Source organism: Caloenas nicobarica, chromosome 3 (assembly GCF_036013445.1).
Source record: "Caloenas nicobarica isolate bCalNic1 chromosome 3, bCalNic1.hap1, whole genome shotgun sequence".
In the NCBI taxonomy this organism is placed as follows: domain Eukaryota; kingdom Metazoa; phylum Chordata; class Aves; order Columbiformes; family Columbidae; genus Caloenas; species Caloenas nicobarica.
Window position 1 is genome coordinate 114,891,354 of NC_088247.1, and position 27,563 is coordinate 114,918,916.

General features: G+C 42.1%; 1 protein-coding gene across 5 annotated transcripts in view; it reads right to left on the minus strand.

The window, feature by feature from the left end:
- Positions 1–27,563, minus strand: part of MACROD2 (mono-ADP ribosylhydrolase 2) — an 857,870-nt gene that overhangs the window by 23,476 nt on the left and 806,831 nt on the right. For all 5 annotated transcript variants that reach the window (XM_065632892.1, XM_065632891.1, XM_065632889.1 and 2 more), the window contains 3 exons: positions 18,141–18,218; positions 17,420–17,494; positions 16,717–16,815 (listed from right to left, as the gene is read on the minus strand). In XM_065632892.1, the coding sequence (XP_065488964.1) occupies positions 16,717–16,815; positions 17,420–17,494; positions 18,141–18,218 (252 nt within the window). The remainder of the gene's footprint in view (positions 1–16,716; positions 16,816–17,419; positions 17,495–18,140; positions 18,219–27,563) is intronic.

Genomic DNA, 27,563 nt, shown 5'->3' on the forward strand with positions numbered 1-27,563 from the left:
TGAATCAAATTACTTTATTTTATTTTATTTTCTTTCAAAAGAACACATAGCTTTATGGGAAATGTCATGTTTCCAGGGAGTCATGCAAATGGAGCCTGGGAAGCCTAAGCTTTCCAGAGAAATGTCGCTGGTTCTTGCCCAAACTATGAACTGTGTTTAAAAAAAAAAAAAATCAGAAAGAAGTCTAAAAACTCCCAAATTTGAAACGAGTATTTTTTGATTTTATAAAAAATTTTCATGGGGAGAGGAATAAGAGGGACATGCTTCTGACTAGCTAGCAGGAAGCACCTCTGAGTGTGCGTGTTGGTCATTGATGCAACAAGTATTTCTGGCAGAGCTAAGCGAGCTGTTCCTTAACCAGCACGAGCCAGAGGAAGCCTGCTGGTCACAGATGAGACATGTATAAGACAGCAGTACAACTGTGTTGGAAATCCATGAAACGGATGCTCCAAGTGGGTTGATAAGCCTGCAAATCCATGAAATTCAGGCTGTGCATTCCTTGGGTAGACAACCATGTATGGCACCTTGCACGATAATATGATTACTAAGAAACTGTGTTGAACGCTATATGGCAATAATGACTAGTGGAGATAGCAACAACACTAACGGTTAAAAAAATCCTGCTTCTCCTTTTGGCATGTTCCCTGTCAGCAAAATTCTTCCATTAAGTTTCATTTCCTTAATACAGTAGTAATTCATAACCCAAGAGACAACTTAATAGTGTACCAATTACGATACAATAGAAAGTATAATGGAAATAGGCCCAAATTAAAGCTTGCTAAGTTCAGTTTACCAACGCGTCACTCTCACAGCACACTTGCTATAGCAAGCTTGAAAGTTCGGATCCATTTTATTTCTGCCTGTCCTCAGGTTTACTAACTCCAAATTAATGCAGCTCCTTCCATAGCCCAAACACAAAAGAACTCTGCAAATAGCTGAAAGAAATGATAAGGCCTCCAGGTGACATAGATCATGCACTGTACACAGAATTACTCTCCCCAGAGTGAGCCCACGTAGCAGCATTTTGTGACATTCATCATTAAAGTTCAGTCCTTGGAGTGCTGCCACTGTGGCCGTGTGCAGCCAGCTCTCTGCTGATAGAGCGGAGCTTATAACCAAAGGCCATCCCTCCCGAGGGCAGCACAAAAGTGATTTGAATATCAGGCCTCAGGAAAGGAGGTTTTCTGTCTTAGCAGGTTTTATTTCAAACAGTCTTTCAAGGGCTGCTAGCGGGCCAATCACTTTAAGTGCGTGACAGTTTATAGCACAGAACTGTGAAGTCTCTGGAAACCAGAAAACGGTGAAATCTGGAAAAATAGTTGCCTTCTTGCCAAAATAAAATTCCTGGTAATATACGGCGTTGGCTCAAAGACAAAATATTTTTTAGAAACACAGAACTTCCACGAACCTTGTCACGAAGGTTGCCGGGTGGGTGGCAGCCTCTCTGGTGTCCTCGGCCACCCTGGCTGATCACAGCCAAGGATGGACCAGCCTCCTGTCCCTTCCTCCAGCTTCTCTGCAGATGTATCCTCCCAGCTGGGATTTATTCCCCACATGGGGACACAGATCGGCATCAGCAGGTCTGCCCGGGGGGTGACCGGGCAGCCCCGCTGCTCCAGGCGATGCCTCCTCAGCAACATCGCAGCGAGAGGACACGTGAGACGGGAATTGTGAAGCGTGCCTGGCAATTTGTACCTGCTGCAGCGGTTCTCAAAGGGTTAGAGAGCTCACTCCGTTCCCAAAGCCTCCAGCAGGCCTGACTACTTCAAGCTACCAGACAGGACAGCGATACAGTAAAGCACGGAGCGGCTTCAAGCGGTGCCATTTCGTTCCGCATATGCGTCCTTCGGGTCCTGGGGTCTTTGACAAAAGACTCTTCCACCTCCCAGTCAACTAAGCGAAGGTGCAAAATACCAGAGAAATGGCATTTCCTAGCAATTGTGATATACAAAGTATATAAGCAGCTACTTTTAAAGCAGACTTTGAAATGCCACTGGCTTGCTTCGTTCTGAGCACATTCCCAAGGAGAATGTCAGGTCGCATAACTCATTTGTTATCTTTATACAGAGGAGTTCCACTAAGCACCATCATAAAAATACTAACATTCTTTTTTGTGTGTGGAAAACAAATATAAAAGAAAAACGCAGCATCTCTTAAAAAAAAAATGCCAGTTAGCACTCCAAAGATTACCACATGGTCTATAAATAGCAATGTCAATACACCAGGGAGCTGCGTTCCTCTTTATTTAACGACAGCCTGAGTTACTCAAATGGAGGTAGCAATGTTACAGGCCTTCCTCGCGACACAAAACTACATCATGCATTCATTTAGACACACTCTTTGCATTTTATTTCCCTTGATGGCTTAAAAAATACCAAGAACTGGAATAGAATAAGAACAGCATTGCAATCCAGCTTTATATAAGGCACTGTGCTCCGCTGGGTAGTGTGCACCCAGCAACACCTACTTTATACATACCATGAGCGGGAGTGTCGGGGACAAAACTGCTGTAATTGAGGTCACGTCCTCCGTGTTTGTCAAGAAACCCCCTCCCACTTTTTCCCATCATCTCCGGACGCTTTCATATATCTACAGCCAGCCACTTTAATTATATCTAAATATTTATCTCCTGAGTGGCTAAATTAGTAGGTATTTAATTCTAGTGATGCAAACACCTGATGGCTGGATGCTCTCATTTGCCTATAAATGCAAAACACAAGCCACTGAATTCAATTACATGGCAAATGTCCACAGGTACCTCTGAGGTATCCAACATCCCCCACAAAATCTGTGCTTCACATGCTTAAACAGCTCTCTCTCAAGCTTTATATAGAGGGAGGGAAGAAGGGAAAGAGGGGTTTTGTTTGTTTTGTTTTTTTAAATTACATTTGCAGTCGTACAGCTAAAGCTCGGAGATTAATAATAAAAGTGCATATGTAACAATGCAGAAACAAATGCTGTTCAATGTCAAATACAAAGCAAGATGCAAATTTATTTTTCTGTTAATTAACGGAGCTTTCATCTCAACTGCTCTGATCTGTAAATAAAGCTCACAAGCTAGCTTCAAATAAGTCTGGGAATTAAGCAAACAAAAACCCCAAACCCTAAACCAAAATACCCCAACTCAACAGGCTCCTAGCACTGGTTAGCTAATTATGTTTGCCTTTTTTCATTCGGGGGGGTGGGGGGACACCTAAACAGATTAAAACAGGTTAAAAGCAACAGTACTGAGGCGCTGGCCTAAGGGCCACGGCCCTCTGAATACCACCAGCCATCAGGTGCCGCCAAACACTGCCAAGGCCCAAGCGCCATCCCTGAATATTCTGAGGTAAGAACGGGAAAAGAAAGATGGACAGGAGGACGGATGCGAGAACAGACAGACGGAAAGAAGAGAGAGAAGAAAGAACAAAGGTCTGGTCCCCAACACTATATAACATTACATTCCCCTGCAGCTATGCCTCGCCTCTAAGGCTTTGCTTTCCAGGCTCTTTATTGAAATTGTTCAGGTCCTTAACTGATCTCCTGAAAGGCCTTAAGCTAATTAAGCATGGCTGAGACATGCTTGATGAGATGGGAAATACACAAAGCTTTTGAAAGGGTGAAAAATCTCCGACCATCTGGTAGTGGCATTGCAGAGAAGAAAGAGAAAGGACAAAGGGGCAGCAAGGAGGTACAGGATTCCTTTAATTACTGGGTCACTGAGACCATTACCACTCCAAATGCCTGTGAAAGCCCACAAAACAAGCTTAGGAGGCTCAGTAAAAAACCCAGCTCTTAGCAGGAAAAGCATCTGTAAGAAAATGAATCGGAGCAGCTTTCCCCAAGATACATCCACTAATTAGAAATGACAGATAATAAACAGGGGCGGCGAGGCCCCCAGATCAGAACGAGACCTTTTCCAGCAACCTCTCTACCTCTCTCCTCCGATTGCTATTCTCCAAGGCCCTGCAGATACTCCTCTCTTTAAATTAATACCACCCCACCAGCCAGAAGGAAGCTTCTGTTGTACTTGGCAATGCAAGTGAACAGACTGAGCTTAGGTTTCTAATGAATGCCCCAGGTGTTTCATCGCTACAGCAAGCAGCTGATGTGCTCCAGCCTCTTCAGGCCTGGTTAAGGCTCATCTGTGTTTTCCCATCTCTAAGATCAGCTAGAGAAAAATCCCAGCGTTCAGCGGGCAAACTTCACACACCGGAGCAAAATCTGAGCTATCTTTGCTCTAAATGGCTTCGTCAGCCATGAGCTGTGAACATGTCAGCACAACCCAAATGAAGAGCCCTCCCCTGTCTTCTCCTCTCAAGCTGGATACAGCTACGGCTGACTACAGGTGCAGGCTAGCAAGAGCAAGCTGGTTTCGATGTCGGAAGCTGTGACCAAACCCCTGCCAAGAAGCGGAGCAATGCTAACTCTCGCTTCGGGATGCGGAAAAGTGCAGCTGATTTCCTTCCCTCCCACACGCAGATTCTTTTCCAATTATTTCGGCTGTGTGCTGTGATCCAGTCGGATTCGCAAGCTGAGCAAGAGCAGGCTATACATCCATCCTTGGATGGGAGACCTCATTAAAAGAAGGAAGCGGTGCCGGCAGTCTAACGCACTGCACTGTGCTCCTGTCTCCAGGACCAGATATAGAAACCCAGGCCTTGACTACCTGTGCTTGTTAAATATCCTGTAGCTGTTGTGATGAGAACAAATGGCACTAACCTATTCTTCAGCCAAATCTCAACATGAATTTCTCTCCACCAAGCTCTCCTTGAAGGTTCATTTGGAAAGAGCTCCTGTGTCTTAAACTATCGCACTTTTAATTCAGTACTGTTAAACATTGGCTGCATTTAATGCCAGAGGGAACAGTTTCACAAGCAGATTCTGTGATCTCTGTATATATCAGTTTCTAAGATAACTTGGATTCCTTTAGAGATGTACTGGATATAAACGTATTTCTTATCATCTGCTTTTCATGCTCACATACTTCAAGAGCCAGCTGGATCTGCAAGCAGAACTGCATCCAGAAAATCTATTATATTCCCCTCCACGTCCAATGTAATTCTGGAAGCAGCCAATACTAGAAATATTGTTTAAGGGATTTTTCATTTTTCTTTCTTTTCTTTTTTAAGCAAACTTGCCCATGTTTGCAGGGCCAGGAGATTCAAAATCAAGCTAAAAAATAATCCAAACTGTTGGACATTTACCTGAAAAGCAGCTCTGCTCCAGCTGGCCCTTGATGCTGTGGGGGCTGCAGTACCACCATGTGGTTACTGAGTCATCCAGTGCAGATGATGCAGTTTAAGACTCAGGTTTATACATGCAAGTGGATTTATGATGAGACAGGCATTAAAAAAACCCAACAGTTGTATAAAGTGACTACCATAGCTGTGCTTACTACGCACTGGACAGTTACTACTTTGGAAGTCAGAGAGATAAGACAAAACCACAGAGGATGCTGGTTTTGCCACTCCTAGACCAGAGTGAGAGTTCTTAGCTACACTCATGTTAGAGGAACTGCAAAGTATCTGCTGTCCCAAGGAGGAGGCCCTAAAAACGGAGAGCACAGCTCTGGTTTCTTCTGGAAACCCAGCTTTGCAGACCAGTGCGACCACCAGAGCAGGGATCCTGATATCCAAAGGAAGGACTGGGTATGCTGGTAGGGACCTCACCAAGACACCGTGAATGTGTGAGGTGGGATAACGAGAGCCAGGTCAGGTCACTGAGCTGTGACTGCAGCAGCCACCAGTATCCAAACTCCAGCTTACCATTGCCCTTGTGCCCTGCTGATCAGAGCGCACTGGAAATAAATCCGAGTTGGAGGCCCTCTCGGTGCTGGAAGGGGTCAAATCCTCATCCTCACATCCTAGAGATCCCTGCAAGGCAGTTGTGAGGGAAAGCCCCTTCCATTCTTCCCATGCATGTCGGGCTACCACCAACAAAAATGTGTGACCCGTGGAGCCCTTTTAGCACTGAGGAATAAGCAAAACGAAAGGGAGTGCAGCTGCTGCACACTCAAAACAGAAAGTCCTGCTCTGTTTTCCACCCTCTCTGGACCATCTGGGTCCTGGGCTGAGGCACCATGCTTGGGTACCAGCATCCCAGAAAGGGGGAGACACTAAGACACGGCCCTGCTGACCATCTCCCTGTTTAGTTTGTGAGCTTTTCTGCTGATCTTCCCTCTTGCCTGGACAGCTGGAAGAATTAGTCAATTTAATTTCCTTGAATCGAGTTGCTGGAGTTAGGTACTGATTTTTCAGCACAGTGACATCTTATTTTGAAGCACCTGAGGTATCTCCATTTGTGTTCATTTGATGCTTTTGTGCTACATTTCAGGCTGACAGATCATACAAACGCATCCAGGGAATGTGTTTTAACTGATGAAACACCTTGTAACCATGATAGCATTTGGCCACAAATTGAGAATCTCAATTTTTTCCAGCCAGTGAGACAGTGCCTTTGCCACCCCGACCCCCTAACGATATACCATTGTTAGCTGTAACCAGGGGGCAATGGAGAAAAGATTATTGACTTTTTCTTCTCAGAATCCAGAACACAGTTTAACTGATTTTCTATCCAGGTAAGAATGGTATAGCCTCTAAGTGACTGCTTATTTCCTCCACAGAGAAAATGCTGAACGTGTAAACATGCCGTCTTTCAAGGGCTGTCAAGTAAGGTAGGTATTGAGTGTTTTTTGACAGGATGCTGTAAATGGAATAAAGGCATTTTTGGCCTCTGCGGTAGCTATGATTACTGGCAGAGCTATGCCCTTCACACTAGTGACTGGGGAACAAACAAACAAACAAGGCTGCACATCTGCAAAGGGGAATAATGAGACAAAAGGCTTACACGTCCCAACATTTCCGGGTAAAGATTCTGCACCGGAGAAACAATAATGAAGAGTGTTTTGTGGTTGACCTTTGCAGACTGCAGAAAGCTATGGATTTTAAAACTCAGGTCAGAAGTCACAAGTAAATTCTGAATGTGGGAGAAAAATCCTTAATAAACACTTGAGCAAAGGACAGTGTTAATCAGGTATGGAACAATTACACTACAAGCATCCCAGCAAGTATACGGGTAAGTAAAAGACAGTGCCAATCTGTTCTCTTCATATTTTTCCTGGCTCTCTCAAACAAAACCAAGTATTTTTGCAGTTGCCTAAAGACTGTCTAGAGCTGCAACTGAAAGTGCATCATCCAGAGCACCTGCTTTGCTGGACTGGTTTAAATGCAGCTACAATCACATTCACAGCAAACTGAAGTACTCCAGGAAAGGGCCTCCAGAGCTCATGCAAGACCCCAAAAAGGAGGTGCTGAACTTTTTATTAAATAACAGGAAGACCCAAATTGCTGCACTCCTGCACCCGTATGGTGAGATACCACTACTGCATGATTAAGCCACGGGTGCAGCCACAGAGATGCTGGAGGGGAGATAATTGCTCGCTTCCTCCCAGGCAGATAATTCACAGCAACTAGAGACAAGGTCATCTTGGGCTGTTGGGCTAACACCACGGGCCAGGTATGCTGGTGGTGACCTCATGCTTGTCTGGAGGTGAAATGTGACAAAAGCCAACCAAGCGGAGGAAAACCGATGCTGAGATCTGCTCCAGAGAACTCTCACCTGTCAACTGCATTAGGAAAAGGTGAGGGGACAGAAAACCTGCTGTCAAAAAATCACGAGTAACTGGCAGAAAAAAGGAAGAGGAGATTCCGAGGTATGAGGAAAGGGTAATGTTTCAAAGATCTGAATGAGGTTGGGTGGCATTTTTCCCGCTCAGGGTCTGCAGTAGTGAGAAGCAGATTTAATGTTAGTCAGGGTCATGCCCTATTCAAGGCAACCTCCACTTTACAAGTTGTAGACACGTCTTCCCCCTCCCTGTGTAACAGTAATAATAATCCTTGTAGGGCACTGGCCTCCTTCTCAAACGCCAGAGGTGAGGGCACCTGTGAAGCCACGGTGTTCCTTCCCAGCAGAGCCAACACCATGGGGATGCACAGAGCAGAGCAGAATAAAAACATGTCCCTCCTGACCCACCTGATAGCATGCAGTGAGTAAATGCCACCCTTCTCACATGAGAACACGGTTAACTACTCACCCACACCACTGGCCACAATTACAGCAATAAACACTACTGTCAACAAAGCAACAATGTCATTCCCCTACTGCCCCAAAAGAACAAACACGATACTCTTTTGATTCTAGGACATACACTGCTTTCTTCGAGTTCGTTCCAGAAGTACTTGAAATAGAAGACAGCTCTCCCAAATCATGCCCTTCCCACTCCCACTGCTTATGTTTTTTTCCACACTTATTTATGAGTGCACTCCACTCACTCTATTTCCTGAAAATCACTGGCTAAGTGCAGTTTCTTTCTCTGCTGCCCTAAGTGTGTGGCCATTTGTGTTTATGAAACAGCTATAAAATCGTGCAATAACCTGGACAGCGTGGTACATCCATACATAATGTAAGCAAGGGGGAGTACAGAATTTCCAGTTCCCAGAGCCACCTCAGTTGGATCTCTGCATACTCCATCATAAACAAACTTTATTAAAGGAGGTAGGATTCCAAAATCAACCACTGCATAACAAAATGAAGCCTCCTTTTGTAGCAGGCGGGGCACAAGAACATAAAATTTGTCCACGAGGGATCAAATTCTTTCCTTGTGTATCTCCCTGCACTTCATTGGGCTGCTGGACTTAGTCTAATTTAAGACCAAAGTTCTTAGTGTCGCCAATGGGAGCTAAGCCCGCTGTTCAAACATGCCTCTGTAGCTGTACGGTGCCGTTTCTCTGGAGGTGCTAAAGCTAATTTCCAGATATACTGTTAACTAGGATGCCACCTGTAACAGCGCAGTCCTCGGCCAGTGAGCTCTACTTTTTCAATATGCCACAGGAAAAAGTTTCTAAGATGTCAGTGTCTCTCCCATGTTCCGTTCACTTGTTCCTTGGGTGCTATTTGAGATTATTTGAAAGAGATACACGTTTGGTTTGCATAAGGCATCGCTGCCTCTCTGGAGATCGGAGTTAAAACCCAAGCCTAGTAGACTTGGACACCACCACATGAAATACGGATTCCATTATCTTTCCAGTTTTCGTGTACTAAAAGGGCATTATCAGTACCTCGAAGCTCTTTAATCCTTGTAGCTCACAAGTACAAAACATGTAACATCATGTAATACTAAGGGGTGTTTTCAAAACCATTTTGACATGAATTCAGCTACTGTCTCGATGTTGTCCATACAGTAGGTGGAAGGAACATATAGCATTTATAAAAAGATTACTAAAACCTGATAACTCATGAAACCGTTTGTAAATTTTTGTAACATGCTGCCATTGTGAAATATTCTGCTTTGAAATTGGGTCCATCTTTTTGAAACACCCTGTATTATAAACATATCAGGACTTAGAATGACTTCATAGCATCTGCTTTTCAGTGGGATCTCACGACTCTATATTTTCTGGCATGCCTGCCATGGAAAATAAAAATGAAAATGGGACTTCAAAATATCCCATTTAAAATACGCGGTTTCTCTTCCAGTTTCTCAGAGGATTTATTTTTTAAATTTCTTTTTATTTTCTGGATATGGAAAAGAGTTCTAAAAATTATTTTACTCGATTTAATGCTGAGTGTGTTTCAATTCAGTACTGTAACATTAGTTAATTAAACTAAACAAAGGCCGCATTGTCAACAGTTTCAGCAAGAACAGAGAGATGATATTTTCAAATGAAATAAAAATTGCCAATTCATAATAGTATTTCTATTCTGCTTAGTGAAAATGAAATGAAGAAAGCAATCAGATACACACAATAAACCTTAAAAACTATCATTGTTAAAGTATTCCCTTTTCTTGTTTCTTTTTTTTCTTTCCTTTTGGCTTTTTGTCTTGTATGCTACCATCAAGCCTGATAATATAAAGTGACTGTGACAGCAGGCAAAATGTTTAAGCTGAAAAACTCTTTACATTTTCTACTTTTTATGAGAAAAGCACACACACAAAATACATCACTTGTCATTGAAAGAGATGAAAAATAATTAAAACTTAAAATTGATCTTGCACTACCTATTCTTTACATAAATTCAGGCTAGAATCTGATATACAGAGAGTAATGAAAAGAAACAGATCCCTTCTGTGGCAGGAAAAAAAATACGACTTTCCCCCCTCCGAGAGACTGAAATCAATATCTGGAGCAGACTAGTGACAGTATAATAACCACCCCATCCCGTCAGTGCTCAGCGCTGCTCAGCATGGCCCAGCAGCACCCTTGGGGAAGGTCTGCAGGGGGTCTGCAGCCCATTTGCTGCCTCGCTTAGAGCTGGCAAGGAACATCATTTTGGGCAGCGTGTGCTGCCTGGTGTGGTATGACTTCTGCACCAGCCCGTGCTCAGAAAATGAATCAATCCCATCGCCTCCACGGTCCTGCTGGTGCACACCAGTGGTCATGGCAGCCTGCAAGGGGACACGGAGCAGCAAAGCTGGTCCACAGAAGCGACGCTCCCTCCTAAGAGACCCCACCTGGAATCCTGTGTCCAGCTCTGGTTCCTCAGCACAGGACAGACATGGACCTGTTGGAGAGGGGCCAGAGGAGGCACAGAAATGATTAGAGGCTGGAACAGCTCTGCTGGGAGGACAGGCTGAGAGAGTTGGGGTTGTTCAGCCTGGAGAAGAGAAGGCTCCGGGGAGACCTTATTGTGGCCTTTCCGTACTTGAAAGGGGCCTGTAAGAAAGATGGGGACAGACTTTTGAGCAGGGTCTGTTGCAATAAGACAAGGGGTGATGGTTTTAAATTAAAGGAGCGGAGATTCAGGCTACACATGAGGAAGACATTTTTGACACTGAGGGTGGTGAAACACTGTCCCAGGTTGCCCAGAGAGATGGTGGCTGCCCCATCCCTGGAGACATCCCAGGCCAGGCTGGACGGGGCTCTGAGCAACCTGAGCTGGTGCAGATGTCCCTGCTCATGGCAGGGGTGGCACTGGATGAGCTTTGAAGGCCCCTTCCAACCCAAACTGTTCTATAATTCTATTCCATGATTCTATAATAATCTTGCTGATCCTTTGCCATCACTGAAGCAATTGCCAATGGCAACTATCCTTTGCTGATATAAGAGCCTGGAGACTTCCCAGTTCAGAAGTGGCAAAGCCACCACAAATACAACACAGACACTAGGACCGAAAAACCCACTCCTCTTCTGCAAGCTGCAACATCCAAGTAGAAAACAGGACATGCTCACACAGAGCCACTCATGGGCAGGTCAGCCTCACCTGTCTTCAGCTTTTAACAGAGCTACCCTGATTCCATACCTGCAAGACATTTGAAGTATGTTGATGAAATTCAACATACCATTTCCAAACTTGGGAAAAAATGCCGCCTCACCTTCCTTTGGAAGTAATCTCTTGCTAGACAAAAAGGTTTCTTTTCCCTGCCTAGAGTTATGGCCTTTGCTACTTTCACATGGTATAGAAATTATCTGGCTATACTTCTCTGCCACAGCTATGACGCCTTCAGAAGAGCAAAGTGCTTTGCACTGGGACATACAGACCAAACAGCCCTCAGACCACCACAGATGGACCACAGCAGGCTGGCCAGCAGAATCTGGTCACGAAAGCTCCTCGTCTGGCTGATATTGCAACTGCAAAGTTCACTTGAGTTTCGTGAAGTCCTTGAGAAGATAAAGGCACGTCAAGTGAGGCTTTTTAAAACCTACAGGCATCCCCCGGATAAAGGAACGGTTTTAGCTTTCCAGTGACAATCCTGTTACTGTGTACCTCCAACTACTTCCAGCTACTTGCTTCGCACGAGTCCATCTCTCTGTGCAGCTTGGAGCTTTAGAGATGTGAGTTTAAATACCCATTTGCAGTTTACTGGTGCCACAGCACTTCCAGCATTTCTGCAAAAGGTCCAAAGGTCCACCTTTTTTTTCCTTTGCCAAATATCAATACCCATCAGAAGCAGATTTTAAAGATATATTTCATATTTAGGGCCAGACTATTCTGTAACAGCCCCCAAAATGTCATCTGATCCATTCACTATGGGTTGTTATCAAAGACCAAACACCCTGTATCTGATTTGGAATATTTACTTCTTTCTCCTTTGGGCAACTGAATAAAAAAAGTCAAAGCCTTTATACTAGATTTTCAGAGCCATAACACTCCAGAATAGCTTTGTATTCTTTTCTTTCCAAACAAAAAGAAAACATATTTTAAAACATATGCAAGAAAGATATTTAAAATATCTAAATATTTTTTCTCAAAAAATGTCTCATCCATCTCTACTTGAAGCTGAAAATAAGTTTGGTTGTGAAATAAAAGGTAGTTACAACTGCCACGACTCAAGAATAAAGACGTCAGATTTGTCCAAAAAGATCTTTCTCAAGAAGTGTTTAGTTTCTCCATAGCCAAAATATCATATCAAAGAAAGCAATTATTTTGACATTCTTTACGGCTGTACCAATGCATATAAAATCCTATAAATGCCTGAGACTGAAACTATAAAAAATTGAGAGCTCTTTTCCTCCAGGTTTTCCAATATTTAATTCTCTCCAAGATTATACCATAAAATTATCTCTCTTGCTAAAGAGATGGGTAAATGACCTGAAAATCCAGCTGTTTAAGTGAAGAATGGACGAAATGATGGCTACAGAGTTACACAGCTACTCACGTAACAAAGGCTGTTGAGCAAAACGGGGCTTACTTAGAAGATAAATTAGGCAGAATTCAAATTTACAGTAAACAGGCACTGATCAGAAGACCGGCAAAGGAAATCACATATACTGCAAAAGACAAACTGTGAAACCTGCCCCAGCCTTTTCCAAGCCTGCCTTAATATTGCATGGTTCATACAGAATACGAGATGGTTAATACAGTTTCCTAAACAGACTAAGATGCAACTGCACAGAAATACTAATTGTAAGGGCTGTGTCCTGCTCTTAAGCTAAATCTCTGGACACTTTAATATCCTTTTAATAGGTGTTAATTATGGCATTTCGCTCTTTGATTGTGCTTCAGCAACAACCTGCTGCAGCATTTCTGGGCTCATCCAGCAGAAAATAGAAGTGTCCTTTGCCCAGGGAGGATGCTACCCAACCACTCTACATTTGCTTCTTGGATGGAGAGACACCCCAGGTCAATCTTGAACCACGTTTCAAACAGTACAATGCGACAAAATGTTTTAGCCCGAATACAGAACAGAGCCAACAGAGAAATAACAACTACTTCTATTCATTTTCAGTGCTCTGGCAGAAATCCTGTCCTGGAAAGAGTTAAGCAACTTCCAGAGATGATCAGTGAGGGAAAAACATCATTATCTAATGTCTTGATAAAGGGAGATAGAAAGAGGTGAGAAATAAGACAGAGGGGAGAGCGGGCTTGGAGGAGGAAAAGATGACAGACTCATACAAATAAACTTGAGTTTTATTTCCGTGTAATTGTGTTGCGGAAAAGCTGTGCTGATTAAAACTACAACTAAATGCTGAATCCATGATCATTACAACATGACGGGACTATTTCCAAGTGCACGTATAAAGGGACTGGCAAATGGTCTATTAAAAGCGTGTACACTTACCTCGTCAGCAATTAGGTCAGTGACCACCACTTACTCTGCTTTTTAATAAAGGGATTTGAGAATATTCCCTAATCTTACAAGAAACACAGATTTTTCGTATTCTTTCGTGAACTTGAATCTTTGCATTATAGTAGCAGGAAAAAAATTCAAAAGGCATCTTAGTTGGTCTTTTTTTCTTTAGTTGCTCCCTAGTAATATATAACTCTAGGTTACAGTAGGAAAAAAGGGAATAAATTGGCACATGCTGTATTTTATTACTAATTTTGGAAAAAGCAACAGCAGGTTTTTATGAAACACACACAGTGCCTTACATTGTTAAATTCTTCAGGGTAATCTGGCTTATTTCTCACTGCTGGCAATGGGGAACAGTAGTGAGACTGCCAAGACTTTGATTCCTCGTTCCTGTGGGCTCCTGGCGACCCAGAACCTCAAAAGCACCAGGATCCGTGACTCCTTGGCAATATGTGCTACGGCGTGACCCTGGAGCTGTGAAGCCGAATGTGCTACACAGAAAGGACCTTGCAAACCCTAAAATCCCCCAAAACACATAGATGAGCTGGCAGTAAAACCTGCGCAATCGGATCAGCAGCTTACCTCCCCTTTGCCAGAAGTTTGCGAAAACCGAGACACATCTCAAAACCGGCAAGAAACACTGGGGTTTTTTTCCACAGAAAACCAGATCAGTGAAAAAATTCCTAGCACACTTCAAAGCCACAATCAGCAGCAAAGCAGAAAACTAGTTTTAGGTTGGAAAAGGGACTTTGATCTTGGTTGGTCATTTTAGTGGCTTCCACAGCTGCAGTGCTGGGGACCACGCAGGTCACAGGTGACTCCCATTAATCTAATGGCTCCTGATGAGAGAGAGAGAGAGGAGAGAGGCAGCTATGTGCTACCCTTTGCTCCAGGATGAGCTTGGTAACCCCAAAAAAGTATCAGATGCAGAACAGGTAGTTTGCAGTTTAGTGGTTGCTACATTTGGCTATGCATATCGATCTAGTACAGCTCAAAACCGCTTAAAATCCGTGTATTTCTATTTAATGGGACTAGCAGTCCTATGTTAGCTTTTTGCCCACACATTCTTAGACAAAAATCTGCCATGTCACAGTATGTCAAATGTAGTGTGGATGCTGCTGGAAAACTATTTAACTGAATGAGTTTATGAGGTAGCACTTGTATTACATAAAATAATGTTACATATCAAATCTCTGTTTTATGCCAGCTAATCTCTTTCCATTAAGAGAAGACGCTCTTTGAGGAATATGTCTTATTTTATCAGCCTGAACTTTGGCTGATTTTTTTTACCTCTGTTTGTCCAGATCCACCTTGCTTTGTGGTGAACTTTCAAAACTCACATGGCAGAGTATGTGCCATCAGAACTGGAAGCATGTAGCAAGACGAGCGCTGAGGTTGCTTTACATGTCCTTTTACCCATAAGAATGAAACGAAGCAAGGGAAAGCCTTAACTTCCTTCCCTTCTCAAAACCCTGGAAAAGCACCCTTTTATTTTCCTTGACCCAAAGACAGTATGTTTGAAAGAAGTTAAACAGAATATCTATGCAGTTACCTAAGTGCTGTCATCCTGCACGTAGACTCAACACGTCATCTCCTCTTATCACCAAATTGACCAAAAGTTCACTTAAATCAATAAGAATCCTTCTATGAACTTCAACGAGCTTTAGGTCAGATGAATCCTGCACAAGAGCAATACCTGAACCCCCAGGTAGGGACACATTCCATTCCAGAATGTCTGGAAAGAACTGTTTACTTATTTGGTACTTGAACCTTTTAAATCAGGGCCAGGAAAAGTGCTGAGAACAACCCTTTTCTGACATTACCTTCTTAACGTTGCATATTCTAATAGTAGGTAGAACAGATGGTGAAATATAATCTCTCCACTGAGAACTAAATGACAGTCACTAGCTGTAGGGGACACTAAAGTATTAAAGAGAAGGAATCGTCCAAATAATGAAAGTACATTTTGTCCAACTTGCTTTTGATGAGGCATAAAATAAAACGTAAATAATTTCTATTAGGAGGAAATTAACATAACAACGTTGGCATTTGCAATCAGGGTGAGCTTGTACTACATAACCCATATTTGCAAGTGAGGTAGCGCAATACCATTTACCTGGATTTGAAGTAAGGATTATATCAATTCTATTTTCACCATCAGTAATAAGACACAAACCCAATACTATTAACATGTCTGATAATAAAGAGATGTGATTAGTCTCAACTTGGATAGGCAATTTAGAAAAAAAAAAAAGGAGAGGAAACGTTGTTTAGCTGTATATGAACAAAGAGGTTCCATTAACCTGGGTTTAGCACTGAAGAAAAGTGTCAATATAGCTAACACAGGTTTGCAATTAAGTTGGTGTCAATTTGGCTGGGAAAAGGAGTTAATAATTAGGACTACAGAGTTAGTATTGACCTGAATTTTCAATAAAAATCATGTCTGCATTTTAATTTGGAACTGTAAAATTCATCCCTGTGCTCTAAAAATGACCATATAATTATTAACTTGCAGTTACTTTACAGTTAAGAGAATTATTTACATAATACGTTATTTTTTTATACAACCATGTGCCTGTTACAAATTGTGACCTGAACACAGGGTTCCATGAAGTGTTCAACACTTAAAATTGAACTTCTACATTTCTTTGCAAAACATTCCTAAGGATTTAAATACTTTACTCCCAGAAAAAATTACTGCTTCAGCAAGACTGTGTTCCTGCTCCAAGCATTGGTTTCCTTATTAGAATTACTAGTTTTAGTTAATTACTAGTTAAATCTCTATTAATGACCTCACAAATAACTATCATACCCATTTATTGTAAATAGCCTTGATGCTTCTAGTGAACATGATCAGGCGGGTACTTAAATGGACATAAATTGGTTATTCAATCAGCCATATGCACTTTAATGCAGAAAACAAACAATGAAAGGGTATGTATTTTGAAGTCACTTTAGAACCTGAGTGTGCAACTTTTTGTGCTTATTTTCTTATGTAAATCCAGGTCCAACATATCAAAACAATACTCAAGGATAGGCAGAAAAGGATTTTTCTCAGGAAAAAAAAATGCTTTTATGTGCTCTTTCCATGTTTTTTCACAATAGAAAAGGAAAACACGAGCCCAGCAGCATTCTGTCTCAAACTATTTTGTAAGTAGTCTTACCTCCTCCTCCTTCTTCTTCTTTTCCTCCTTCTTTTTCCACTGCACCATGACTCAAAGGTACCTCAACTTCTGTTGCATCTTCTTGGTTCAACAGTGGCTCTGAACAAATTTGATAAAAAGATGAACAGTAAGGCTTTTAAGGACATAAAAGGATTAACATACGCTAGAGTATTAAAAACACCGGCAGAGGAAAAGGATCCTTTTTCCCAAGAATACAGGTACACAAAAGAGGTCTCACGGAAATCCAAGGGGCTGTATTTGAGAGCAAGACCTTGATCCTCCCAAGATGCTGAGCTTTCTGGGATTTAGCACAAAACCCCCATGTGCCTGGCTCCAAGCACGGGCCTTCACCAGGACTCGTTGCAAGCCCAGAGACACACGTACTCAAGCATTTTGCAGGGCTGGGGACAGAGAATTTAGTGCTCTGAACGTACAAGGCTGAAGTGCTCGTCATCAGGCATAAGAAATGTACGTTCACTTCTTTCTCTAACAGTTGCAGTCATTTAAAAAGTCAGCTTTTATCACTGAAAATCCTTAGATGCTCCCCAGGGTTGAATTTAGAGTTTCCATAAGAAGACCTGGCTCCACAGATCTACCTTCGTACACGTGGCGAAAGAAAGGGAACACTACTGATAATATCCAAGCAATAACGAGTGGTTTTGCCTGTTAATCTTGTTCCTTGGTTTCAAGGCACATGCAGTACCTTCTAGTTCCATGCAGGAGCTTTGGGAGTCCGCCCCAGTTTTCACCTCCTCCTCTGCAGAAACATCCCGTTGTCCTGTTAACGCGACAAATTGAAAATGCCGTCAGCAAGATGGCTGTGTGCAGACAACGGCAACTTCACCAAAACAGGACATGAACTGAACATAAAGCACGGTACTTTTCAGCGAAGTACCACTTTTTTTTTTTTTTTCCTATTAAATGAACAATGTTGGACCTATTTTACATATTAAAATATCACTTAACAAACTCTAAGCATTAAGTATGTCGAATGGCTGGTAAAACTGATGCTGCATCATTTTTTTTTTTCTTTTCTACTTTTGTAGCTCAGCCTTGACACACCATTTCTCACAGGAGCTGTTGTGAAGCGCTTGTACTTGGCAGCTTAGCAGAAGGAATAGAATCACCCCACAGGCTTTTATTATAGAACAACAACAAAAACAAAGAAGGAGGACAATAATAACAATGCTATGCACCTGGGATCAATATGGTTAAACCCACATATTTGGAGATGCATGTCTTTTCCAGCAACATCAGAGATTACTGCAACACAACTGGTTGCCACACAACCTCTACTAGCTGACAGCGCTTTCTTAAGGTGGCAGAGGTCAGGCTGAAAAATACTGGATACTGAGACTGGAAGAACTAAGATTCCCAGCTGGTTCATTATCTCTGTCTTAAAGAATTTCGATACAAAACTTTACCTTGGGCTTGATCTTGTCGGCATCCCGCAGGATGCGCTGGGTCACCCTCCCGTGCGCCTTTGAAGTCTTTCAGGGAGTCTGAGGAAACAGCAAAACAAACAAACCAAATGACCCTGCAGCGGTTTTCCTGCTGGAAAAGTCTGGTAGTTGCTTCAGACACAGGTAGCCCTTAGGTGCTAGCTTCAGATTTGGCATTCTGACACGCTGACGAATTTTCTATCTGTTTAACTACAGACTTATATACTGTAATACAAAAAGTATACTCATGGGTTTCAATTATTCAAATTGATTTCAAAATCTGTACACACTTACTGAGCAGTTTTTTGCCTGCAGTACAAACCTTAAACAAGGAACTGTCAAGAAAGGACACGTAAGAATAATCAGCAGTGCTACTGAGAACGTTATTTCTAATGAACGGAGTGGCACAAAGCTATGAGAAACAGCACAAACCACCTACTTGGTAAATAAAATGCTTTCTTATCTATTTAGAACAACACTTTTCATGGCTGTATTTCCCCAAGCTCAACAAACATTAAATCCTATAAATCCCAGTGCAAGCCCTACCCTCATTTCTCCTGATGACAGAACTCCCAAAGTCATTATCGTGGCCAAGACTGCTTTTCCTTTTGGGGCAGACCATCACAATGAACTGCCCAAAGCCACGTCCTGAGCCATGAGCACAGTGAGGTTTAAACTAGACGACCTAAGTCCAACCACTGTGCTATCTGCAGTCGCCATAAACGCAGGGCATTGTTTTCTTGTGTCGAATGACGTTTTCTCCTTAGTTTTTGCGTGGTGATGGAGAAACGTATCGTTGCAGCACAGTGAGGAAATCACAGCAACGCAGCCACCCGTTGTAGCTCTGCTCATCCGCGTAACATGCAGCTCTCACCGGGTAAAGAGCTCTCTTGGAGCCTCGTTAAAAACCACCGCAGATCTAACTGGACGTTTCTGCAAACTACAAGGGTAGAGTACACTTGAGGTCATAACTCTGTGTTCCAGAGTGAAGTACTTCCTAAAATGCTGCTAGATGGAAAACCTAAGTAACTGTGCCAAAACATCTACGGTGCACGATCATAAATTACGCTACGACAGTCTTACTACGGCTCTACTTCTGGAAGGTCCCATTCTACAGGATAGCAGAGTAAATCTTACAATATACCAAAGGATGCCCCTGCAAAACTCCGTTCCTGAAACTTGCCAAGAATAATCTCTTATGGATAAGTGAGAAAGCTGGGTTGTTAATATCTGATCCAAATTTAATAATCTGTAGGAAAAGGTATGCACTGAAAATGTGTGGCTTTAATTAACTGCAAATAATCCCCCAAGGCAAATATTTCATTACCTGCATAGCTTCTTACTTCTTTCATGGCACGACAATAAGTTTATAAATCCAAGTTTGAAAGCGGAACATCCCACTGATGTACAATTTGCTAAAATTTGCCCTTGCTGCACTTTTATTCAGCCTATTGTGGACTTAAACCGCTACTCACTGCTATCAGCTGGACCTCTGCACTGGCTTTTCATACTAGGACGCTGCTTTGTGCTGTGAGTTCCAAGGGATTACCCCATCAGCCCAAATCAGAGCAAAAATAAATCAGCATTTCATCAAATTCCAAGTTTAACCAAGAAATGAGTTGAAGGACCTCTTGGTAAAAATGGGAATGGCACTAAAAACCTGTAGTGATTTTTTTCCAGCAAACTTTAAACCCACTGAGTGAAATTCTGGCTTTGCTGAAGTTTTTGACAAAGCTTTCAGGATTTTAAACAAGTTAAGATTTGTACCACCTGTAGCCTCATACTCTAAATTAATCTAATTTTCTTCTGTATGATTTAGTCGCATGTTTGTAAAAGGAACTGTACTGACAAAGCTGGAATCAGAAGTCCTCTGCCTTAAGTACTGTGCAGCCAGGGCTCGAACGCAGCCTTTCAGACAGCCCAAAGTGATGATAAAGTGTGATATTACCGGCTATGGCTGGGAGATATGCATGCAGCTCTGTCCCATCAGACCCTTAGAGCTATCTCATCCTACACCTTTTGCACAGTACTTCATACTCCGGCATCTGTGCCTTTAATCTCAGTTCACAGGTGCCACCTTTTCTCCCAGAATGAGGAATTACTCCAATTTCATGCAAAAATCAATCCCCAGCATCAGAGGAACAATTACGCGCTTTGATCAATAATAACAAATGGAGTTTAAGGGGTCTCGTGCTCGGCTGATAGATGTGCCCCATCATGCTGCTGTTTGGAGCAGAGCATCGCGTAGCCGATGGCAAACTACAGGTATCGCAGAGTGTGAGGAGTTGTTGCTACTCCCACCCTTGGGCACAGCTGGCAGTCTGACCATCTCTGCTACTTGGCACATCTTCACACATTCCCATAGCTGCCTCTGCGCAGTTTATTCTTACGGGACTGTAATTTTGTGTTAAGCTCTCATTTTGATCGTAAGCAGTTTTTTCTAATTGTTCCAGGGTTCAAGAAAGCAATTTAATTGCACAGAATTTCAAATTATCCCAGGTAACATACAATGATCACTTTGGACAAGTTATTTTTTGTAAAGCGTATTTCTGAGAAGAGCGGAACCCGGACAGGAGTTATGCCTCACTGTGAGAGTCTGTCGCTCTTATTTCAGCAGCAGAAATCAGTCTTTGCATTAGTATGCAAATTCTGAGATTCAAAATCTTTAAGGTCAAGACCATATCAAAGATTTCTTTTCAAATGCAAATATTAGATCAAATATTCAAGCCAAAAAGTCCAAAGACAGACTTACTTTTAGGATTAACAAGAATAAAATAAAGCAAAGGAATAACCCCAGCTTTATGAAGAAAATCTGAGCCAAGCAAGAGTAAAAGTCACCAGTCAATAAAAGCTGTTCCCAGATTGGATACGAGGCGAGTGCCACCTCAATTTCAGCTGGCAAGCAGCGGTGGGAATCCCACAAATGCTGGTGATACACTGGTTTCTGCATGCAAGTTTTCAGTACGGGAGTGGTACTTCTCGGGCTCAGCTGGTCCCCTGTACTTGCTTAGCCCTTTAGAGCCTTGTCGAACTGGGCATAAGCCAGTATCACAGTCCTAAATGATTCCAGGCTCTAAAAAAGCTCAGGCCAATCCTAAAGTCTTTGTTCATGTCTAATTGGCTAGGGAACTAACTGATTTTTTAAACAGCATCAACCAGTGTCAGTCTTCTCCTAACACCGTTACGTATCTGTTAAGTTGTGCCGAAGAATCCAGGTCAGGATATTATTTTGCGGCACACTACGCTTACTTTTTCGATAACACACGCTGGGCATTATTTACCTTGGGAACCACAAACTGGGACTGTAAGGGTTAACGTTCCTCCAGGCAGGACTGAGAACGATCAGAGTTTCTGATACTACACTGGAACACAGCTCCTAATGTCATCATTGACCACATACGAATGAACTAAACATGACATTTAATGACATAAACGAACCAAAGATAGGCCACTTTTATCTAATACACAACAAGCCCTGAAGTGTTCATTGAAGTCCGAGCATCCCTTAGTTCCTTCCAAGCTGCTTTTCCTGGCTGGCTGCGGTGACAGCGCCCACGCCAGGACACTGCAGCGCTCCGTTGGATTGAAACAACCCTCTCACGGGGCTGCATGGTTGAATGCACCTGGGAATTAACCCCAACCTTTAAAAACCTGTGAAGAAAATATCTGGACTTTAAGTAAGCCGGTCAGAACACTCCTCAAGTATATCCACTGTTCCAATGTATCAGCTGTATGTTGATTTTAGCTCCAACAAAACCACGTATCTTTCAATATACTATCAATCCTACCCTTCCTGCCAATAATCAGACACTATTTTGTCTAACTACTGCATAAACCCCCAAGCTTTTCCATGTCATTCATATTTTTTTGACTGTACAAAACAACACTGCTCAAACAAAACTTTGCAAATGCTAAGGAAGAGGACAAATGGTAAGATCTGAATGTTAAGTGGTTTTAATGATCTTTTAAAATTCACTTCCCCAGCTACTTTCTGTATGGCTTATTTACTGAGTCGTTTCTAATGTGCAACACACCTGGGTCCCGCATACAGCACAGATAAATCACCATGTTTTAGGGAGCTGTAAGAAGATTAAAGAGGGGAAAAGCTGGTCATTATGAAAGAAAGAGATTCAGAGCATTTTTATTTTTTAAGCATGATACTGTGAAAAATGACTGGAATATTTCTCGAGTGAAAGAAATCAAGCAGGCGTCTAAAATTACAGGTAATGGTGTGCATGGAGGCTGCCACATGATTAGGGTATTCTTTTGCCTCATAAACCGAGGAAAATGTGTTTAAAATGAAGTACTATAAAATGGTGATTTATGAGAAGGTAGGGAGATATTCTTGAGCTTTGACTTTAAAACGTTATTTTTATATCCACCAAGAATTCATTTTAATCTAGCTTTATGATGGATTAGATTTATTGGGGCCCAAGTTTATATGGCTTGGTAAAACACACCTTTTTAGGTGCCACAACCTGTAGAGCCATTTTTGCAAGCGTTCGGGTAAGAGACCAGGCGGTTCATCTCTGCAGGTGGGGTCCGCCGAGTAATTCCCCCACCTGCCTGTGCTTCGAGCGGACAGACGGGCATCTCAGCTCAGCTCATCTCACCTCACCTTTTGTTCGCAAGAGAAATTTCGAGCGCAGCTGGGATGATAACCGTGGGCATCCCGCTGCTGCCGTAAGGGGTAGGGCCGGTTGTATAGGGAACGGAAAAAGCTGAGCAAAACCTGGCTGCCTGGGTTAGACCCTGCCCAGGGGAAGAGGTGGCAGAGCTGAACGTAAAGGCTGCAGGGGGGAGATGGAAGGAGCAGTCACTCTCACAGACTGACGGGAGCACAGCTGGACGGCTCCGGGTCAGCTAATATTTAAAAATAAGTAGGATCTAAATAAACCAGCTAAGTAGATTAGTGTCAGCTGTTGCAGCTGCCTGTGCTGGGCAAGGGCAGAGCAGAAATACCTCTTGAGTAGTTTATGGTCTGGAGCTCATCTGGATGCGCAATGCTACAGGTTGAAAGGAGAAGTGAATAACCCACATTACGTGACCATTGTGGAGGGTGTTACGAGAACAGGCACTTGGTTGAATGGTGATGGTTATGTACCTCGTTTTAAAAAAACCCCAAAAAACAAAAAAAACCCCAAACCACACCATTTAGCTTGTGTTAGCCAATTTGCTTTCATATAAATCCTTCTAACCAAGGGAGAGAAAAATGTTATCACTGTAGCTGGCATGCAGAGCCACAGCTACGGTTGGGGGTGTTGAAACTCTTCCATTAAAAAGGTTCTTTTTCAGTTACCTATAATTGAAATTTTTCAGGCTGAAATTTTCCAGGTCTAATCATAGCCCAAGGGTAAAGTAAAAACATTTCATTGGTAGCTGCTGAGCACTCAGCACTTCTGAAAATCAGGTCATTCATTTAGATGTCTTAATATATACTTAAGAGCTGATTTTAAACACCTCTTTTTGACATATTGGCCTTTCAGTCAATCTTTTTCACCCACTTATCAATGTCTAATTTATGTCGATTTGCACAGCTCCTCTGCATTTGAAACGCTCTGTCTTTCAGTTTATCCCTTCTCAACCATTTATGTCTTTAGGACATCAAGATTTTTCCATGGTGAGAACTACAGCTGGCCAAACAGGAATTTTATACCCATTATGTTTTACGGGCAGGATACTTACAGGCTGCTGGGTTGCACAAAGTGAGTTTTTAGGGCTAACTCCTAGCCAAGGCATATAGCTAATGCTGTTTCTGACAACATAAACCCTCCAGCTGACTGAACCTGACTCCGCTTCAGAGAATGTAGAAAAATAGTGATTTGCTTTAAACGGCACTCTCACAGGAGCATAGACTTTGGTGAACACCTGGAAATAATTAATCACTACTTTATTTTTAAAATTAATTGGCATATGATTTAATTTAGTTGACCTGCAAATGAAAATTCAGTTCTTATCAAGTGCTAATGAATTAAAATCAGCATATTGTGCACAGAAACTTTGCCATGATTGCATAGTGCGGAGTTAATTCTTCACCTGTAGTAAATCCAGTTCCTTTTTCCATTTTTCTGCCAGAAAGCCCTAACATTACATCAGGTTAAACAGTAATTGGTAGGGCAGGCAACTGAGATGAGGGTGCGGAACACTCACACAGACATGAATGTACATACACATATGTATTTTTAAAAAATAATCACAGCTTCAAACCAACCCACAGCTATATAATATAGTCCATTTAAAATCAGTTTGTAGTCCCAGAACAATCCCGTATGGACAGGTACACGAGACTGAGCGCAGCCTGTCTGATCCGTGTTTTATCTGCTGCATAAACATTAACGACTTTAATCACTCTGTTCTGCCCTTACACTTCATAAAGTGAAGCATCTCTAACTTGAAATACGCTGCGTATAAAGGATCTACTTCCACATGCACAGTAATGAAGTGCTACGAGGGTGCTGCCCAGAGATATCAGCTCTCCCCACAAGAGCTCATAGTTATGCATGCAAGTTTTCAAGGGTAAAACTGCAACATTTCTTTGCAGCATTTCCAGACAGTAGAAATAGAAACTTGGCACAGACTGGAATAAGAAGATACCTCCATAGCATAACATCAAACATCTTGATATTCTTGGAATAAGTGTGTTCTGCTTTTTTTTTTTCTCTGAGGAGAGACAGAGTGCTCAAAAAAATCAGTCTGTTCAAAGGCCACATGTAAACCGGGCCCATGTGAAGTTTTTTTTTATTTCCTGGACAGTATCTATTCTATTGTGAATAACAGAAGAGATATACCTTCACAATAATGTGGGATACGTACATTTTCATTTTAATCAGAGCCCCTCAAAACATAATTCCTGCACCGTTCCACACAGTTATCACAAACGATTCCCTTTCATGTTCTCATCCTTCACTTTTTCCTTTAAAAAAACCTGATGAAAACATCTCAGGTAAGACAAGAATACGAGAACTTCCTGACAGCAGAGACGCCTGTGATTCGTTTTGAACATCATCACATTTTAGAACAATAAATAACTATTTCAATGTGTTTACTATTTCCTAATGCCAGAAATACATGCAAAAACAAAGTAGAAAAGCTGCTAGTCAACACTAAGTGGTGTCAAAATACTTGTTTTGGTGCACTCACCGGAGCTGACATTCGAAAGACTAAGGTACTTCCATAGTAGGCTTGGAAACCTCCTATTCTGAGCGCTTTTAACTGTGCATTTTGGGAATATGTAGCCTAGACTTATTTGCCACAAATCTCCTTTCACGGTAATTAGGTGGAAGGACTGGAAAAACATAATTTCTGTAAATGCTTCACATCCCATTCATTCCCTTGAAGATAAACTACAGAAATGAGTATGTTCCAGAACCTGGCAGGTTTTAGCTGTGTTAACTCAGTGGGCAAACAATTTGAAGGCTGAAATGTATTTCAGGAGCAGCAGGTGTTTTCAGAAATGCCAGGATTTTGTAAAAGTGCCATTTCCCAAGCGGTAGCAAGTTTTTCGCAACACTGATATTCATTTTAAAACAACTCAAAATCTAAAATCTGGAAAGTTGAAAATCTGCTAATGGAAATAAGGATTAAAATCATGGCCTGGTGGATGCGGCAGCCTCATCGTTCAAAATTCTTAGTTATGTTTTTAAAAACTAGCAAGCAAATCCCAAAATATGTTATTTTCCCCACCATTCCTTTTTTTTTTTTTTTCTACTTGTATGAGTTTACAAACAAATTACATGGAAGAGAGTCTGTCTCACTGCTTTTTCCCTTCCAGATGCTTTCCATCTTACTTTTGAGGAGAGGCAGGACATCAAAGAGAAACTGCCCTTTGGATTTCTCAGGGCACTATCTCTTCTGTCGGCCTCTCAAGAGAAGACGGGAAAACACTTATACTCGTAGCATATTACAGGAAAAGTGAGACCCACAGCACCAAGATGGCTACTCTCCTGAGAAGAGACAAATAATACAAAGGGTCAAAGAACGGGAGTGGTTACATGTTGAGATGGTCCCTGAAAAGCGTATCAGAAGACACCGGCTTCATAGTCGGGAACAAGCACTCGAAGCAGTATCGAAATGTCGGGATCTTCAGACCGCAAAGAACCAAAAAATCCAGACCCAAAGCCTCACCATGACCCCCACATTACGAAACATAAAAACCACATCCGATGGGGGATCTTATAGATACAGTATACATAAACAGGCCGAATGTCAGCAAGAAAAAGAGAAATGAATGACAGGCAATCACCAGCTACGCTGGGGCTGAATCACCCACTACTTCTGCCTTCCACTAGCCTTGCCACAACCTTCATCTGCAAAGATATCAAAAGCAAAAGCCAGTTTGCGTTGGTTTTTTTCTTTTTTCCCTGCAGGATCAATCAATCAGTTAAGAGAGCACTTAAATCAACCTGCACAAGACTTTGAACTCCTAATCAGGTAAGTATGCGGGCTCTCTAGGATGTGTCTTTGGAACAAAAGGGCAAAATCTCACACTCCGTCACACTTATCTAGAAAAATGAGAAGAGAGTCAAGCAGCAATGCTGAATTAAACATTAAATCCTTTAAAATAAATAAGTTAATGGATGTTAATAATTATGTTATCTCAGTAAAATGCATTAAAATTTTCTATTAGTCTTTCTTGAAGGTTGTACCAATGGACTGTGTTTATTATTGATAGCATAACTCCTGTTTTGAATTACCAGTAGCAAACATTTGATAAATCGCCCAGGCTTTTTTCCTGATGTACCCGCCCCCCCCCCCCCCAAATGTCAAAAAACATAGACCGGCACAAGCAATTAATAGCATGATATCATAAGAGTATCAAAAACACTGTGTCTGTGCACTGGCTCCCATCTGTAAACCAACAATTCCACAGGAAAAATCTCAGCTTGAAATATTTAAATTAGATCATCTCTCTTTCTTGTTTCCTAAACTCCCTGTCATTTGGCCCCATGACACTTTAAAATATTTATCACAAACTAAATGATCTGAGTGCCCAGCACAGTCTGCACAAGATAAACATTACTTTCTCCCTCTCAATTATGACTTCATCTCCTCCTGTCTCCTCTTGATGTGTTTATAGCTATTGTGTTTTTCTCTTTCCCCATCAGGAGAGCACCGAACAGGGAGCTAATATTGCTGAGAAAGACGCGCATGCTTTACTCTACGCCTGTGAGTCACCCCAGCGAGCCCAAGCTTTGGGTTTATTTCTGATATGTCATGTATGATATTTTAGTATTACCTCTGTAACAAGGGGACTTTGGAATTTATGGCATCTCTCCTACCAGCACAACAGATGGTGCCAAGTACTTCATTACAAAGACTTCTGTAAATGAAAATCCAAGCATTTACCTATTTCTGTGTTGTTTAAATGTGATTTTGGCAATTTCCAGACAAAGGAAAATAAGGGTT